At 40.8% G+C, this 17,963-nt stretch overlaps 1 protein-coding gene across 1 annotated transcript in view; it reads left to right on the top strand.

The window, feature by feature from the left end:
- The window catches only part of PEPD (peptidase D), a 146,990-nt gene that overhangs the window by 103,731 nt on the left and 25,296 nt on the right, over window positions 1-17,963 (top strand). The window contains exon 12 of the mRNA XM_082290292.1: window positions 6,077-6,225. Coding sequence (XP_082146418.1) covers window positions 6,077-6,225 — 149 coding nt within the window. The remainder of the gene's footprint in view (window positions 1-6,076; window positions 6,226-17,963) is intronic.

Here is a 17,963-nt window from a genome sequence, read left to right as displayed (position 1 = left end):
TGCATTTACCTGTGTGGCTACAGCCTCTTCTTTTGAACAGGAGGCTTAAACAAAAACTTGATTTCTTGCGAATACCCAGAATCAAATTTCCTGCACAAAAGGTATTCTCCAACACCTTTTTAAGGTTATTCTTGACTCCATCGATGACAAAAAGCTGGCTTTAAACCAGTGAGCCAGGCCTGGCTTCAAGACAGAGCCAGTACAAGCTCCTTGTGTGCCATGTCAGATGGAAGCTGGTCACAGCAAGGCTTCACTTAAAAAACCTCTTCCAGAGCATGGTAGGACTATGCACTATACTGTCCCAATCCTCTCTTGGGGTTTGTGATGTTATCTTACCCGGTGTTGCTTTTTTAATTGATAACTCTTGGCTGGTCAAGATGCAAGTGTATGAAAAAGTATGTGTCACTTAACTCTCCATTTTCTTCCTCGTGGTATCTTTTACAATAATTCATTCTTGTGGTCTGCTATTTAACCACCCTATTTCCAAATCACTTGGCCTATTTCCAAAACCTATCTCATAGAAATGCTGATACCTAGTTCCCTTAAGCTTGAAATTGCCTTAGAAGTGTTTAACCAAACAAATGGTTGGATTTTGTTAGTGTGTGAATACTTAAGGATTTAATTGCTGCATGAAGTGTAAAGCACAGAGTGCCTGTGAACTCAGAGCAGAGTATGCTGAGATCACACAGCATAAATCTCCAGCTGGGGATGACTTACTTTTATTGCAATAAGAGGAGGAGAAGGCTGTATGTACCTTTATTCCTGCTGTCCTAAGACTGGCTGGCACCAGCTCATCTGTGTGGCTGCTCATAGGTGTGTTGGTTAATAATGGCTCAAACCCCTAAAACCTCAGTAAATGTTGCTGAGTAAAGTGCTTCAGTATTCACCTGTTTAACCTGAGGTGTGAGGAGGGCACAGTAAGACAGGGCAGTATCAGTTTTCTAATGGCTAGTCTTGCAGAGCCACCCAGGGAAAGGGAAGATTCTGACCTGAGAGCAGACTCTGAGGAGGACGTGGGTGGCAGGCGGGTGATGCTCAGTCCAGCACCGTGTCGGGGTGCATTGCACAAGGACGTCCACCTGCGTTTCACCCCAGTCATCGCTCTGCCACATTAAAAACTGCAGAAGAGTAATTCTTTTATAACTATTGTGAGGAGATCCAGTTCTGAGTGTACAGATCAAGCAGATCTGTAGAGCAGGAAGGTGACAGCTTTATGTGTTAGCTCATGGGAGTAGCTGTAGGCTTCCCGAAAAATGCCTGCGAGAGCTTGTCTTTGGGTTGGGTTGGTGGTTGGATCATAGCAATTCATACACCATGGCTCAGATATCCCAAATAAAGTACTGCTTCCCATTGTGATATTGGCTATAATTTGCTTCATTGCCTGGCAGTTTCAAATTATTTGACAATAAAAGTGTCAGCAAGCCTATAAAAGTAAAACACATGCTTAAAGGAAGATGATGCTTTATTTTTAAAAAATGGTATACAGTGACTTTATGAAGAAAAGAGCTGTGACTCTTCATAGCCCACAGTGTTCAAATTTAAAGTGTTATGCAAAGTGTTTCTTGATGCTTCACAGTCAAAGGTTAAGAAAGCTAAAATCAATATCAAAATACATATTATTTTTCTTGGCTTGAAAGCAAAAAATGTAACTATAAATCTGCATTTTGTGGTGCCAATATTCTGTGAAAGTAACACAGCCATGTCTTACTCATCTGTTTTGTTTCAGAGGGACAGGAGGGGAAAGGAGCTTTTTTGCATCATGTTGTGTTTCAGTTCCAGTATTGACTTACAAGCCTGTATTCACTTTAAAAATGACAGGACTTGAAATATTTCCTCCAAACTTCCCTCCTGGGTTCCTGCATGGGGAGCAGAGCCCCAGTTGGGGTCATACATGGAAGAACTGCTGCAGGGACCTGCTGGGAAGGGCTGAGGAGCTGCTGTGAGGAGGAGCATGTCCAGCCAAGCCTTTCTGCAAGGCTGTGGCATGTCACACATGTTTCTCCTTCTTTTTGACTATGTTACTGGTTTATGTGCAAAATGATTTAAACCTGTGGGTTTAGCTTTTTCCTGTGAAAGGAATTAAATGCTCTTAGTTATTTTTGAAGGTGACTTCCAAAGCAGGCAGAAGGCACCTTGTTTTCTGACCCTGTTGGCTAATGTTGGATTACTGGTACACAAACAAGGCATTCTGTCGGTAGAGCAACTGACAGGTTATCTGATTTTTCTTATACTTTGCATTGTTCAGTTTTAATTAGTAATGTTTGCAGTATTTTGCAATATGTTTTGTAGGAAAGATTATGTATACACACAGAACTGAAGCCTCCACTGGGAGAGCTATGCCCATACTTCCAAGACGTTTGGACCATTTTTGCTATGCATCTTTTTTTATGATGTAGCTTCCTAGTCGTTCTAGAAAATAAATTGAAACAGTAGCATGGAATTTTTAGGGGATGCTCAGGTCTTCTGACTTTTAAATCTGCTTTATGCATCATACACTTTTCACCCTGAAATGAAGGTGTTTGATGCTCTTGCTCTCAACAAAATGATGCAAAGCAAGATTAGCTTCTCTCTCAGAAGGTTTTGAAAGAGATTGAGCCGACCTCCTCAGCTTCAAGCTAAATCACTGAAAAGTTTGACATAAAACTGAATGTCTCCCTTTGGTCAGCAACACTCCTTCTCTGTTCACCACCCCTTTCAAATGCTGCGGAAACCTGACAGCCTCACACACATGATCTCATTGAAATCAGCAATTCACAACTGTGTTCCTGCTGAAAAAGGAGTGGTGAAAGGGTTTTTTTAGAATGAAGTTTTTCATCATTCAGCAGAAAACTGAATTCACAGTTAAGTTTTGTTATGCAAAATGTAATGTATATGCAATGTATATGTAATGATGACAGTCTGTTAGATGTGTAGCACTTCATTTATCTAAGAGGGAAATATAATAGAGTTTGGAGAATGTTTATGATATTAGTGCATGTGTTGATCTGTTTTAAATGGCTCTTAAGAGGTAAGCCATAGATTAAGATGCCTATAAGGCCTATTTTCATTTATGCATTTAATTTGTTTATATTGCTGCTACATTGGATAACAGTCCAAATAACATTACGTAGTTGTTTCTGTATGTGACCCTTTTAAAACTATACTCTGAGACAGGTAATTTTGTACATGCAGTTGAGAACAAACTAGAATGCACTAATACTATCTTTTTCACTAGCAATTTACCATGTAATTTCAGAGTAAAATAAATGTATTTTTTCTAAGGAATCTTCTTTTAGAATTTTTTTCTGGTTAGTCAACAGGAGAAGATAGTAGCTGTCATATATTTTATTTGATATAAATGTGCTTCACCACTTATTTTGCCTGGCAAGCAAATATATGAAACTGGGATCCTCTCAGGCTCCCATTATTTTCTCAGTATAACTACAATATTTGGGCTGTTTCCATGTCTTGGGCAACATTTTAGCTAATGGATATGTTCCCAACTGAAGTTAAATGGAAGAGAATTCCCAATAAGAGCCAAAATATCTCCCAGATGTCCCATTTGGTTCGGATGCTTTCTCACTGAAGCATACAGGCTGGATGGTGCGTTGTGATCTGTGGTGGAATTTGAAAGATCATCTTCCCTCATGTCTCCTCTTGTCTGGAAGCCAAGAGACCTGAACAAATGCTGCTTCCTAGCTTGTGAGCCTTGTTTTGGTGTACCATCAGCTTTGTGATGGTTTTTTTCCATTGCTTAGTTCTCCAGTAACTCAAAAACTATTTAACAGCCACTGAGTGATGAATGGGTTTGAGAAGATGCTGATAATTGTAAGGTTAAAGACATAGCTAAAATTCTGCCTCTGGTAAGTTCAGAAAACCAGCTTTTCAGGTAAAAAATACTATAAAATATACAAAGCATAGCAGCTTGCAGTAGACATGTACAGGGAGTTCACAAGTCGTTGGTCACAGCTTTACTGTCACCATGCCCAGTGGGCATTTGCACTTGTAAATGCAACAGAGTTAGGCCACAGAACTGCTGCAGATCCCACAAAGCATCTTGAAACTTGATTTGTGATTTGAGAGGGTCAGTCTGGGATGGGTTGAAAGATTTAGAACTGATCTGTTTCTTCTTGGTACATTACTGCATGTAGCAGCTTTTTCCATGATTCTCAGTTGCTGCAACAACTTTTCTGTATCTGTAGATTTTTTTTTATGTGTATCTTTAGTTATTTTTAGAAGCAAGTCTAACAATAAAATCAGAATTTAGGCAGTGTTGGTGGGGTTTCTGATTTTGAGGTTTGGCCAGGCTGGTTTACAGTTTCTATGTTGGTGTCCAGTCATGGTTTTTTCACTCTGTGGATCTGACCTTTGCTGCCTGTTTTGTATCTTTTTTCAACTAGCAACTTTGTGGATCAACATTCTGTATTTCATATTTAAGTGAACATATGTAGTGTTTGTATTAGCTCGGTGTGTAGCCAGGTAACTTTGCAGTTCTCTCTGTAGCACTCTCCTAAGGAGTCTGCTCCTGTAGCTTTAAGCCTCCTGCAGCTGCAGCCACTGGGGTTGTTCCTGATGTTCCGGTCCTGCAAGTCTCTCTGCAGCTGAACCTTGCCCAGTTTGGGGAGGCTGGCAAAGACTTCAGGCAGGGCTTGCTCTCAGAGCAGAGATTTCTTCATGGAGGAAATTGTAGTGGATTTTAAAAGTTCTTGGAGCAAGTCTTCATGAGTATATGTCTGTGTGTGCAATGCAGCAAGAAGAGTCCTAGCCCTGCTGAAATATTCTTTAGTTTTATCATGATTGCCTTTGTTTACTCACTGTCCATTGCTTTCAGTAGCAGTTCTGTTGGAAATAGTGATCAGCTGCAGCTGAGTGTGATAGCACTTTTTGTGGTAGCTTATATTTATCCTTACCTAGTCACATAAGCTGTTTGGGGACAGAGCTACACTGCACAGTTTTCTTAATTACTGCTGTAATTAGGACTCAGTGGCAGAGAGGGTGCCCCAGTGGAGTGCCCTGCCTTCTGCTTGTGCTCCCTGACTGACCCTGCTGCAAAAAAGCAGCAAGAGGAGGAAAACTCCAAGGTTTTCAAACACAGTGGAGGAAAATCATATTTCTTACAGTGATTAGCCTCTCATATAGTTGTTTGGGGTGGTTGGAAGAAGACTTAAATTCACAGATTTCAACTCTGACTCATTACCATAGATATCAGGTCACACAAATACTGTGTCAAGATCAAAGTCTTGTATGTAAAATGTGCCTTCTTGTAATCAATATATGATGAACCAAGAGGGTTATTTGCTCAAGTGTTGTCTGGTCCAAATGGTTATTTGGTTATTTACTGATTTCTGAGCCTGCCAAAAGCTGTGCAATGCCTTATCAAGCAGGCTTGAGAAGCATAGTACTGCAAATGTCTAACATGGTCCTCAAAAGGGTGTAGAGTCCCACTTGCTATTCCTGTAGATTGATTTCTGGCAGCTGAGCAATCAGTGGTGAGTCGTTTATTCATGTATAGAATAAATATGCTTCTCAAGGGGTAAGCCAGGTTTTTTTCCCCATGAAAGGACACACTTAGTAATTTCTTTCATCTGCCTCTGATGCAGTAAGCTGTACTGTGTGTGCACTTCTTATGGTTGGATCTTTCCATAATCCTTTTTCCATTAACATTTCTTTGTTAAGTGGGATTCTGTTTTGGATGTTGGATGTTGTATGTGGTGCTAGCATTTCTAAGGAAAGAAAAAAAGGACATGTTTTTTCTTCTGAGAAGAAGTCCTAGAAACTGGAACTGAGGAGCTTGAAGTGGATTCTTCATGTACTTTTTATCTTTCTTCCTTCCTGTGTTCTCTGAGCATTTTCATCCTGGACCAGCACAGCCCAGAAGGGTGTCCATTTAAGCCATATGGAATGCAGATACCCTTCTGCTGGGAGATTCCAAGGGACTGTCATCCTGTTTTACTTAGAACAGTGTTCAAGTAGTGATTATATGGCAAGCTACCAAAATGCAGATGATTTTAAGTGCAGAGCGAGAGAAAGGTCCACTATGTTCTACTGTTTCTTTGGAACTAAATTTTCATTTCTTTCCCCTGTGTTTCTTTTTCAGCCTGTTTGATATGGGAGGAGAGTATTACTGCTACAGCTCTGACATCACCTGCACCTTTCCTGCCAATGGAAAGTTCACTGCTGACCAGAGGGATATCTATGAGGCGGTGCTGAAGGCATCGCGGGCAGTGATGAAAGCAGTCAAGCCAGGTAAAAGATCAGTGCCTGTCAGCAGGAATTGAGAGGTTTGGTAGCAGCATTCAGGCTGTCCAGTCAATTATGTTTGCATTTTAGAAAGTGCTGGAAGGGAACAAAATGATAAAATTAATTTCCATGGTTAAGCAGCTCCTAATATTTAGAGGTAGGGTACACAGCATTTTCCATACACTTTTAAAGACAGAAACAATTATTAACATGATTAATAAGATACTTCAATTTTTTTTTTTTTAATTCCTTTCATCTAAGGGTGACAGTTGTTACTCATATGTGTCTTTACACTGACAGCCATCTTTTCAGGAAGCTTATGCCAAATTAAAGTCAGAGTTTGAGTGAACACATGTTGTGCTTCAGTTTGTTTTAAGCATTTTGTGTATTTTATGTGTAAGCACAATAGAAATTTTCCGTTGAAAAAGGGGATGGAGTATGCATCTTTGGGAAGGATAATTAGCCTTAAAAAGCTTTCAAAAGCTCTGGCTATTGGGTACTTCAGTGTATGCCTTTAAGTTGCAGGCAAACTGATTTATCAAATCTACATTTTCATTTGAAACAACTGTCTGGCTTAATGAAAGCCTTATTTTTCTTCCATTCTGCTTTCAGGCCAGCAAATAAATATTTTAGAGCTAGCTGCTGCTGTGATTTTGAGTACGTCACTGGTGAAGGTACTTGAGCATTTCTCAGTATTACTAATGGAACATCTTTGAGAAGAATGTACTCAATGCACAAAGCACACTTATCCTTTAGATGTGCTGTATTAGTCTTCAGTCGTCAGCCCTTGAGTGCATGTGCTTTCTGGATTGCCAGTCGGAAGAGATGCAGTTTTCCTGTTACACAGGCTGGCAGCAGCACTGTTTATTTGAGCAGCTTGGAAGGGAGAAATAACACTTAACACTTACCTGCAAAATGAGACTAGATATTTTACTATTTTAATAACAATATGCATTCTTCATCATCTGCTGTTCCTTCCCCGAAGACTCGTCCCTATTCCTCTTCATAGTTTGCATTGTATTTCAGTGTCACCTTTAATTTCATGTAACATTTTCAGCAGTATTTCATGCTAATAAGTTGCAGACTGTCTTCAGAATTTGAGAGCTAATATGATGGTGTGTTCAGGATGGTGGGGAGAATTTTTCAGTTTGCTGAACACTTTATTTACGGTGTTAGAAAATAGGGGCATACTAAGTTGAGTATTTCTGAGAAGTAGTTGCAAGGGTCTTTCACTAGCTTTGGGAGCTTGAGATCCGCAGACAGATGAATCATTCTTAGTCTCTGGCAGAAAAAGGGACTGAACTTTCTATTCTTTCTGTTGTCTTGTGTGTTTGGAAGAATGGTGCAAATGCATTTACACTCTTCATGAGACTAGTAATCATGAATTTTTTATCTATAGAAAAATGTTCTGTGGACTGGTTCATTGGTTTCGTTCCTTTTGTACTTCAGAGTGCAATGAAGTGCAACCTGGACTCTTGAATTACAGATCCAGTTAGAGTCCTGTAACTTGCAGAAATTTTCAATATCTGAAAAGTCTTCTTTTTAGGTCCTTTTTAAGATCTCCTGGAAGACCAGCGTTCCAAAAAAGAAGAAATGGAAATGCTGACCTTCATAGCATGGTTAGTGTCACATACTTGTCAGGCTGCTGAGAAACCCCAGAGCCCCTCAGGGGGCTGATGCAGACTGATGCATTGTCACTGCTGTCCACAGGGAGACGTTTCAGGGGGAGAGGCTGCAGCCTCCCTAAACAAACCTAATTTGTGAGCTCCTTGACTAAAGCACTAGGCTCTGCTCTTGGAGGAGCCAGGTGCTGTCACAGAGGGGAGCAGGAAACGATGATGATGTGAATTCAGCTTGCAAGTGTCTCTTCTCCCTGTAATATTTTGGGTCTCCAAAAGAAGAGGCAGAGAAGCTTGCGGGATTAGAGGCACTAAATTTAAAATCCAGAACCATCATGTTTTAGTGAGATTTTCTGTATTATGGAGCCCATGTTAATTTTGCTGTTATTTTTGTTAGTCTTCATTTCCCAGAGTTCCTAAGATCAAAGCCAGCCAAGTGACTGGTCAGGTGGCAGGAGGCATTCCTGGAGCAGGAGTCAGCAGCTGTAGGAAATGGTGCTTATCTCCAGCTGCAGAATTGGGGCCTGAATTGTGCCTTGTGGCAAAGGGTCACAAGGGACATCTAGTAGTTGTCATCAGCATGTTAATGATTCCTGGGGTCTTTCTGACTGCAAGATAGGCAGCAAGTACTTTAGGGTCACTGACCAAATACTGGGTTACATAACTGTGTTTATGGAAGGGCACAGCTTGCTAGCAACCTTAAACATTCTGTGTAGTTGTGTGTAATTCAGAGATTTGCATTTCTTTTTTCAGTTCAACTCTCATATGAACCTAATTAACTTTTGAGTGAAGGTACTTTCTGAGAGATAATAGACTGCCTGATACATTTTGTTTATATTTCTATATCCAAACAGTTGTTATAATTTTGAAAATACTCCAAAACATTGTATTTCATTATAGAGAAGCATTCATCTGACTACATTCTGTGCATGGTCCAAATGTACAAACAACTCTAATCATATATATGGATCTCCTTACCTTACAACTGCAAGAACAGAATTCCTTCTTCAAGGCAAATAATATATTCTGAAAGTTAAGAAATGCTCTCTGTGGGATTATAGCCCAAGTTCAGTGCAGTTGTCACAACTTCTGCCACAAACAAAATCTGTTTAAAATAAAAGGGGGGGAAGAATTATTCAATCTTGCATAAGCAGCAGTTTTGAAACCACTGAACATGGAGCACTGATTAAAACAGTGATGCTTGTCACTGAAGGCAAAGTCAAAAAAGTGCACTTGTACATCAGTGTGCTAATTGTCTTTCCTACAAAGTCAGGCCTGTGATCCAAGGTATCAGAGAGGAGTGTTGCATTTCTACTTAGGGGATATTCTTAATGGTGTCAAGTCCATCTGCATTAAATTTCCTCTTCCACTGAACTAAACTACAGAGGCAGATGTGCAGAATATCGACACTTTAATTTCCTTCAGTGGCTGAGCCATCGTCTGTTTCTTTTTCAGAACAGTGATTTGAGAAGCAATTTGCTTTACAGAAGTATGATACATAGAAAGAATAGTTTAAAAAGAGTGAAATTGTAAAGGCACATGTCTCAGAGTATTCCAGAAGTTAGTGTCCTAATTTGTCTCACTTCTGCATTCTTTCTTAATCTCATTAGAGTTGCCAGAGGTTGAGGCACATTAAATGCAGTCCTGGAGCACATCTCCCAGTTTACTTTCATCTGAAATGAATTCAGTTTTGTGCATTTCAAAACTCCAGTGTGTAAACAAAACCACAATAAGTGGGGACAACCAAGAGATTTCACCTCCAAGGATGATAGGAATTAAATGTTCCTGTAGATACATTCATTGTTTCTCCCTCTGCTGTCTTCACACAATGCATATAACAGTAAGAGCTGAGCTAATGAGCAGCTATTCAGTAATTTAGTTTAACCTTTTGTTCTGTGCATGGCCTGGAGCTGTTTATTGCCTACTGTTCAAAACCTGCTCTGAATCCAAAATTATCAATGTCTTCACCATTTTTTCTCAGAGCTCATCATAACAGTACACAGGTGCTGGGCAGGCAAGTAAGTTTGCTTGTACTGCATCTTAGTGATGTGCAAGTGTACAGCAGTCCCCCTTAGCAGGCAGGGGGCAACAGGCTAGAGAAGTTAATGTAAAAGCTATTGACTCATTTGGGATTCCAAGACTGAAATTCATCAGACTCATGATCTTTTTTAAGGGAGTTGAACCTTGCTCTTGCTCAAACCCCAGCTGTTTTGACCTCTGTTACAGCTGTTGAGTGCCCAGCCTTTCTGCAAATTACACTCCAAATTATCAAGCCAAACTCTGGTAAAACAAAAGAAAATGATTAATGAAAAAATGTAAAATAAATTTTTGAAAAACCCTGTGTTTGAGGCAAGTTGCTTAGCATCATGCTGGGAATCTGAGTCTGGTGCAGGAAAGGTTGCTAATTCCCAGAGGCAACTTCTAGGTGCATTTGCCATGCTTGCCTGCTTGTGAAGTCTCTTGGGTTTTTTCCTGCTTGTTTTCAGCTTTTGTAACAGATGGAAGAGGAGTTACATAAGGAACAGGTATCTTCAGTGGTTTATCAGGAGCTGTGCTTGCCTTGGAGGTTGGAGTCTTCTGGAAGCAAGGTAGCCCTAGAAGTAAATGAACTTGGGGCTTCCTGTGATTTGCATCTTGTAGTTGGTGGGAAGCTTTGCTTGGTCTGGTGGAAGCTTTTCCACTGGTACTTCTGAGGTTCTCCTCCATGTGAATTCTCCTGTCTGTAGTAACAAGTGAATGGATGTTGCACTTCTGTTTGCATGAGGTCTTCTGTCCTTCAGCCAGCTGCCTACATTGCGAAACATAGCCCTGGGTCTGTTCCTCTGGTGAGTGTCATTGAAATTTTCTTAAAATTTCTGAAGATTTTGCTGTAGGACTGGAATAGGCAGCATCATCAAAAAGGCCTTGGTACTACTGAGGTCCTGTGTAAAGGAGTAGATGTTCATGTAGCTAAAGGACTGAACCATGACACGTCAGCACCAAGGGTGCAAGCAAAGCTCACACAGACAGTGTCAGTTGATATTGCTCAACTCTGGAGTCCCTGATGCTATAACCATAAAATTACTGCTTTTAGTGTAGCTCTCCCTCACCCTTGTAATTGCCCAGGCTTAAAAAGGCAAACTGTGGTGGAAAAAAAGTATTGTGTAGCACATCCTCAGTAGGCATAAGGCTGCAGAGTGCAGTGGTTAAGGCTGGGTGTGAGGTCTCAGCTCTGCTGTCTGTAGCACCTCCAGTGGACACCTCTCATGGTAGCAGCTGAAAGCCTGAACTGCAGGAGTAGATTAGACTCTTTTGTGGGCAAGTTGGACAGGTCTGTTGATAGTGGAAAGATCTGAAGGATTAGTAAGGGCATGTGTGCATGGTTCTCAAATCTGTCTCACTCCATTCGTTATCCTAGTTGCATAAGTTAGATCCAGTGTCAATGTGTTAGCTTTGTTATCCATCATTTGTCACTGGTTACACCTAGGAGACCAGTATTGTATGCTCTTTGGAATTAATATCAATCTGTTTTTAAAAAAGTGTGAGATAATTTGTTTTGTTCCAAGTCCCTCTCTGAAATATGAAGAAAACAATTTGTTGAAGAAACATGATCTAACTTTTAAGTTAACCCTGCCCTGAGCCAGGGTTTGGTACCCTCCTGGTATCCCTCCTAACCTGCATCACTCCATGCTGAGTTGTGAAACATGCACATGGAAGTGCTGGTGATAGAGGCAGAGGAGATGCTGATGAGGATCAGTGCCCGTGTGCCCAGCTCGGGCTCTGCCCAGGGCACGTAGTGCTGCCAGCCCCCAGGGAGTGCTGAGCTGGGCTGGCTGGGGGTGAAGTGCAGTCATTCATAGCCCAGCTCCAGGCACCGCTGTGTTCTTGGACCAGTGTGTTTCTGTCAGTGATACATACGAGTCCAATAGTGTTGGGGAAGTTTCTGTGGAGTGGCTTCTCTTTGATTATTCAGCAAATGACAGTGTATTTATACCATGTGCAGCCTCTCAAGTGATTTCTGCTATTTATTGTTCGGGTTATCTTAAGCATTTAGAGAATATTAATAATTTCAGTTCTATAAATGGAATTCCTAGTTGATGAGGACAGCCTGGTTGCTACATATAGAAAGTTTCTACGTACAGTTTCTGTTTGTAGAAACATTGAATTTTCTGGAATATATTAAGTTGCTACTGTGTTGAGAAGAACTAAAAAGGAAGTATGCCTACTTCTCAGCTTTGCAATTAGAACGATTCTGGATTAATGTGCTAGAGCATAAACAGAGTCTTTAAGATTAATGAGCTAAATATTGGAGCAATCACATACTTTCTGTCTTCATCCTTTTGCAATTGCATACTGAGACCTCCAAGCATTACTCTCTGTCTTCTCTGTAGACTAATGGAAAATCACAGGAGAAGGGGAAGGAAGGGAGCTGGTTGTGATCAGCATGCCTGGTACTACTGCAAAATCTGTTTTAAAAAAATAACAGGAAAATTTTTTTTTCAGTCTTGTAAGTTATATACATTAATATTTGGGATGCAAGGAAAAAGGAATTAAAACACCTCGCTCTGTAAGGTCTATTGTCCTAAATTCCAGTTTCAAAAAAGATCTCCTTGTCTAGCAAACTGCTCCCAAGGAACAGTTGAGTAAGGCTAGGTTGGCAGTCACTCAAGTCCCTATCTCTACATTTTTATGATTTGAAAAGCTTGTGTATACAGAGTCCCCATTGAATCAAAATTGCATTCAGACATTATCTGTGCAGCTGGGAATATTTGCTGATTGATGTTTGTTTGTTTCAATAAGAAGAAAAATAAAAATTAGTTCCAAATATGCACAGAAGTTGTTGTTCATCACGTCAGTTTATGTGCAGTGTGAATTCCTCCTCAGGATACTGACATTACCGCAGGGTTTCCCTGTAGAATTTGTATCTCTGCATTTTTTCAAGCTGGAGCTTATCTTACATACATATCCCCAGGTTCTGCATTTTACTGTCCAAGACAGTGAGTATTGTCTTGCCTCTAGCGTTCAGGCCTTGCTTTTCCAAAAAATGTTTTTGAGGAACATCTTGAAGAAAATCTCCGTCCCAGGGCTAACATCTCTGATAACACAAGATGGAGGTTCGTCCATTTTAGGACTGGAAGATTGCTTGGGTATGGTTTTCCCAGAAATCCAGTTTCACTTAAAGACGTGTGTTCTTTAAGCTCTTAAATCTTGTCTTCCAGGATCAAAGATCAGACTTTGCAGATTTCATTGATGCCAGGATTGCCTTATAATCTTTGACCAAGAAAGTGCAGTCAGGTATACTTCAAGTACAGTACAAATATTTTAGGCAAAGAAGTAGACCCACATGCCGAGCAAATAGAAAAGATCCTTTTATTGATCATTTAGATAGCAGCTGATCCTCAGAGCCTACCAGAAATGGGTACCCTTTTGCTGTAGATGCTAAATAAATGCAAAGAAGTAAGTAGTTCCCAAAAGACTCAGGTATTTTGGGATAGAGAGGCCAAGGGGAGCAGGCTGGAACAGCCAGTGAGCACAGGCCAGCAGTGTCTGTCTTGGAGTTCAGAAAGTTCTCTGTAGCTGATGGTCCCTCCTCTGTCTTTGCTCCAGGTGCCTCACTGGGTCAAGTCTTGCATTTTGCAGTTGAGAATAGGTGTTTGAAGGTGTTTCTCTAATGTTAGGAGCAACCCTTCCACTCTGTCATTTCTTTCTCACGTTCAGACAATTTTGAAATGAACAATTTGAGATACAGAATGATTCGGGGGGGGGGCCTTCTGTAGGTCTGACTTTGAGGACTTCCTTTGACGACCAGCAGAAGCAGTCCTTGGGAGATCTCTAGGATGGAAGGTCACAGGTGCACGTGAGCCACCTGCCATAGGCAGCCTGGAAACCAGGCTCAGTGTGTTACTGTGGGTGACTGCTGCATCCTGCCGGGAGTTTGAGTGTTGGCCACTCCTGGTTTCCCCTTGGTACAAGAGAACATGTATTTGTAGATGCAGGATGCAGAACAGAGTTAATCTCCTGTGGTCTTTGTCCTCTGGGCAGGTGTAACTGCACAAGAGTTGAGCTGCACTGTGAAACTCTGACCACTTTTTGTGCATTTCTCCTCATTTCTTCAGGTTTTCTTTAGTGGTGTAACTTCTTAACTGCTTTGCAATGGGGGTGTTGTCTTAGCTAGTTTTCCAGTATACAGCCTTCCAAGGAATGCTGTGACTTAGAAGGACAAAACAAAGAAGCCACTTTATTTTCGGATGTTTTGCCTCCTCCCTGTTTGCCTGATGCTAAAGGATTGAAGTAGTAAAGCTGATGGGGGTAGAGCAGTAAGCCCAGGGACTTCAGAGGGTGAATGGTCTGTATTGTAGTATAGCAGAAAGTAGATTTTGGATGGTGTGTCCTCCTTTGTTACCTAAATATTGAGGCACAGTTCTTTCAGTGAGACTTTCAAGGGTAGGTAGGTTTAGTGAACCACTACCAGTTTCATAAATAACCTATTTCGACAACAAAAAATGCTGATTTGAATTCAAAGTAGGGGTATGATTCCCTGTTCTATTTTCTAGTAAAATGCCTCTAACAAAGAAAGAATAGTGGAGAATCTAGCTCAGGTAGAATAGTACCAAGACCAAAGATTAAAATAACTCAATTGAAGCACTGTTTAATTGAAAATGAATAGCTAGGCATAGCTATTTGGCATAGCAGATCATATTACCAGCAGGTGTTTCTGTTATTAAGTTGAGCACTTGTGCTTAGCAACATATGCAAATTCAAAATTTGCAGCTTCACAGATGACTACTTCTTTTTGTCCACAGCAGTTCTGTAACTTCTTTACAATTCAGATTTATTTTTGGTTTTTTAATACTGCTTTAGAGTAATTGGCACTGTATCCAACTTGGATTGAAATCTATTATACCTGAAGAAAATAACTGTAATTGTTACTAATATTTATCCTCCCAAGTACAAGGTTCTTACTCACATACAATGGGTGTTTTTTGCATGGAAGTCATTTTGAGTTTTATTTCGTGTAGTCCAGAGTTGTGCTTAGTAGAACAGCATGTGGTCATGCTTCTCTGTTGTACTGTATAAAAACAGTAGCTGATTTTGGTGAATTTTTAAAAAGAAAATAAACTGGAATTTTTGACAATAGCACAACAGGGAAGGGTATGAGAGCACAATCTGTTTTACAGTTTATATAATTTCAAGGTGCCCATATGAATTATTCCCATTCAGATTGTCATATTTTAGTCAAAGCACTGCTGATCATTATTAATCTGCTGTAATATCTGCAGCAAAACAATACTTCTCAGAAATAAAATACTAATGACAGAGGTTGAAGATTTTATGCCAGTTCCTCTGAAGAACAAATGCTTTTGGGCACGTTGTAATCAATACTTGATATTCACAAATCTTGCTGAATGACACTGCAGTATTATTACCTCCCCCCCCCTTGCAGTTCAGAATGTGTTATTGTGTTGACAGACAGATTGGAAAGTAAATCTTGCCAATGTATCTTTTTAAAAGCTATTTGTAGTCTGCTCTCTCTCTTCTCTATTGAATGGAGTTGGCTGTACTTTTTTGCTGGCATTAATGTTCATCAATTAATGAACAAACAATAAATTCAACAAAAAATACTCTCTGGGCTGGACCCAGCAAAGGTAGCACAGCCTTCTGTGGTAATAATTCTGGTTTTGTCAGTATACATGGTTAAGGCATTGCTACTACTTAGGAAATAAAAGCAGAAGGCACTAAAGAATGCATAGACAATACTGACAAGTCGGAATTCTTGATTCTTTCAAGATTCTAAATAAAAATGGTGTGATTGATTACTGGAGCTCTCATTATTGGTCACGTAACCTAACCTTGTCCAGCACAGCCACAGCCTACGGCAAGAGGGGGAAGAAAAGGGAGTATTTTCTGCCAGCTTCAGTAGATCCTGCAGGCCCTCTGTGAAAGCAGCAGTCTGTTGAAGTGTGAGATCTCTGACTGCAAACCTGTGGGCTGCTCTTCCTGCTGTGTCAGATGGGGGCTGCCCTACAGACAGTGACCACTGCAGCATTCAGAGGCCTAAAATAATGCTGAGTTACTCCCAAGGGTATAAAAACAGGCACTTCTAAACTGTTGGGTCTTTCTGCCCTGAAGTCCCTCTCATCTCAAGATACCTGAGCAGCATCTGCAGGAGCTGCCATGGTTCAGGGGCAAACCTGAGGCTTTCCAGCTCGGCTTAACATGTGGATTTTTTCACTACTTTCAGGGATTCTTCAAAGGTGTGGCTTGCACAAGCAAATACATTTAGATATCTTTACAGACTCAGCCTAAATTGGCTACAGGTTTTTTAGCCTTTCTTTACTGAATGGGTTTTGGTTTAAGGCGCTTTTTTTAATCCTTTTTTCCTAATTGTAACACACTGTATATTGTAACATTGTACAATTCTGGTTTTAGTAGTAACTTTGGGGGATTAAGTTGCCTGTACCTCGTCTGATTTTTAGTACCTGCACTGATTTTCTCGCTGCTCAGTGTTCAGGAATTGTGCTTGTTATACATTGTAATTTGAGTTGAAGTGCAAAGTTCACAAGTCCTTCAATCTTGACACTGCATCAGCTGTAGCTGTCAGAGTGCAAACCTGCTAGACATATAGACATACATTATGCTGTTTGCCCCGAGTCTTATCTAAACAGAGTCTTTTCTGAGCTTCCAAGTTTGGTAAGTTTCCACACCGCAGTCACTCCCTCCAAGCACTTCATTCTGTCAATCCTTTTCCCTTTTTCCTCTTCAACATACACCTCTTTGGAGGGAACATGCTGTAAAATCCAGTGTCTGCCAGCACTGCTCAGTCCCTGTACTGCATCCAGACATGGAAAAAATCTCTGCTCTTGCTCCACATCTGCATCTATTCATATTGCTTTTCTTAATGTTTCTGCATGGCAAAATGTTATCCTCTTGTTGCTTCTGATGTGTGACAGCTCATCTTGTGCAGGGTTTATAACTGGGAGGATGGACTGCTGAAAACCTCCATCATACTGATGCAGAAGGAATGTCACAGTACAGCTGAATAGCACAATGCTGGTCAGCCTTTCGAAGTCCAAATTTCAGAGATGATGAGGAGCAATCTCTGTTTCCCTGCAGTAGCTCCCATCCCTGTAAGGCAGGTGCAGTAGAGGGATGACTGTTGAAGGAGTTCGCCCTGGTTTGGAGCTGCGGCACCGGGACTCAAGGCCCAGGGCAGGGTCAGGTCTAGTAATCCCCGCAGTCAGAACTGTGGGTATTTGCAGGTGTGACACAGCAGCAAATTCTGGCTAGTTCCCTTTTGGGATGGGAATTTTAACAGGCTCTCCTCATCGTATGGCAGCCAGTTTGTAGTCATGCCACAGCTGTAAAATCCAGTCTAAAACTGCATGCCTGATTTAGGCATCCGTGTGGCTGTGTAATGCTCACCCTGTGAGCCATGTACACAGTGTATGAAGCTTTGAACAGCTTCACTGTGGCCCAAACATTGCCAGTGTTAAGAGTACAGCATTTGGGAGTTTTGCCCCATGGCAGAGTTGCCTTACCTGGTGCTGCAAGACACCAAGTTCAAAAACAGAGCAGCTACTGAGTATTTCATGTACTGGGCCAAAAAGAAAGCATGAAAATCACAAATACAACTGTTTCTCTAGCACCCAAGTGAAGAGGGAAAAGATAATTGGTTTTAGTATTTAAATTATGTTTTGGTTTGTTTTTTAAACTGGGTCTGATTGGAATTTCTAAAGACCTATTGTTTTATGTCTGATATGGTCACTGCCAGTTGGCAGATTTTAATCTGTTCCAGTGGGTTGCTGGCTGGACTGGGTTTGTGTGTTCTGTCTGCATTTCAGTGGCACTGCCAGGGGACATTGGGCCTTTTGCCCTTGTCTGTGGACACTTGGAAATTAAATGTAACTTAACCTTAGCACAATTTGGGGAGAAGTTACTACAACCTTGCCATACTCCTTTTTTTAGTAAGATTGTGACATCTGTGTTGGCAAAAAACCCCCACCCTACAACAACAAAAAAACCCCTGTTAAATCATTTGTGGTTTAATCATTGTCACATTACAACCACAAAGTACCCTAAGTAGTGGCCAAAAAAATCCTGTTAGGCCTTTTCAGAGTACTTTCTGACCAAAGTGGCTAAATACCA

The sequence above is a fragment of the Coloeus monedula genome (genome assembly GCF_965178545.1).
Source record: "Coloeus monedula genome assembly, chromosome: 13".
In the NCBI taxonomy this organism is placed as follows: domain Eukaryota; kingdom Metazoa; phylum Chordata; class Aves; order Passeriformes; family Corvidae; genus Coloeus; species Coloeus monedula.
This window is presented reverse-complemented; position numbering and strand designations above follow the sequence as displayed.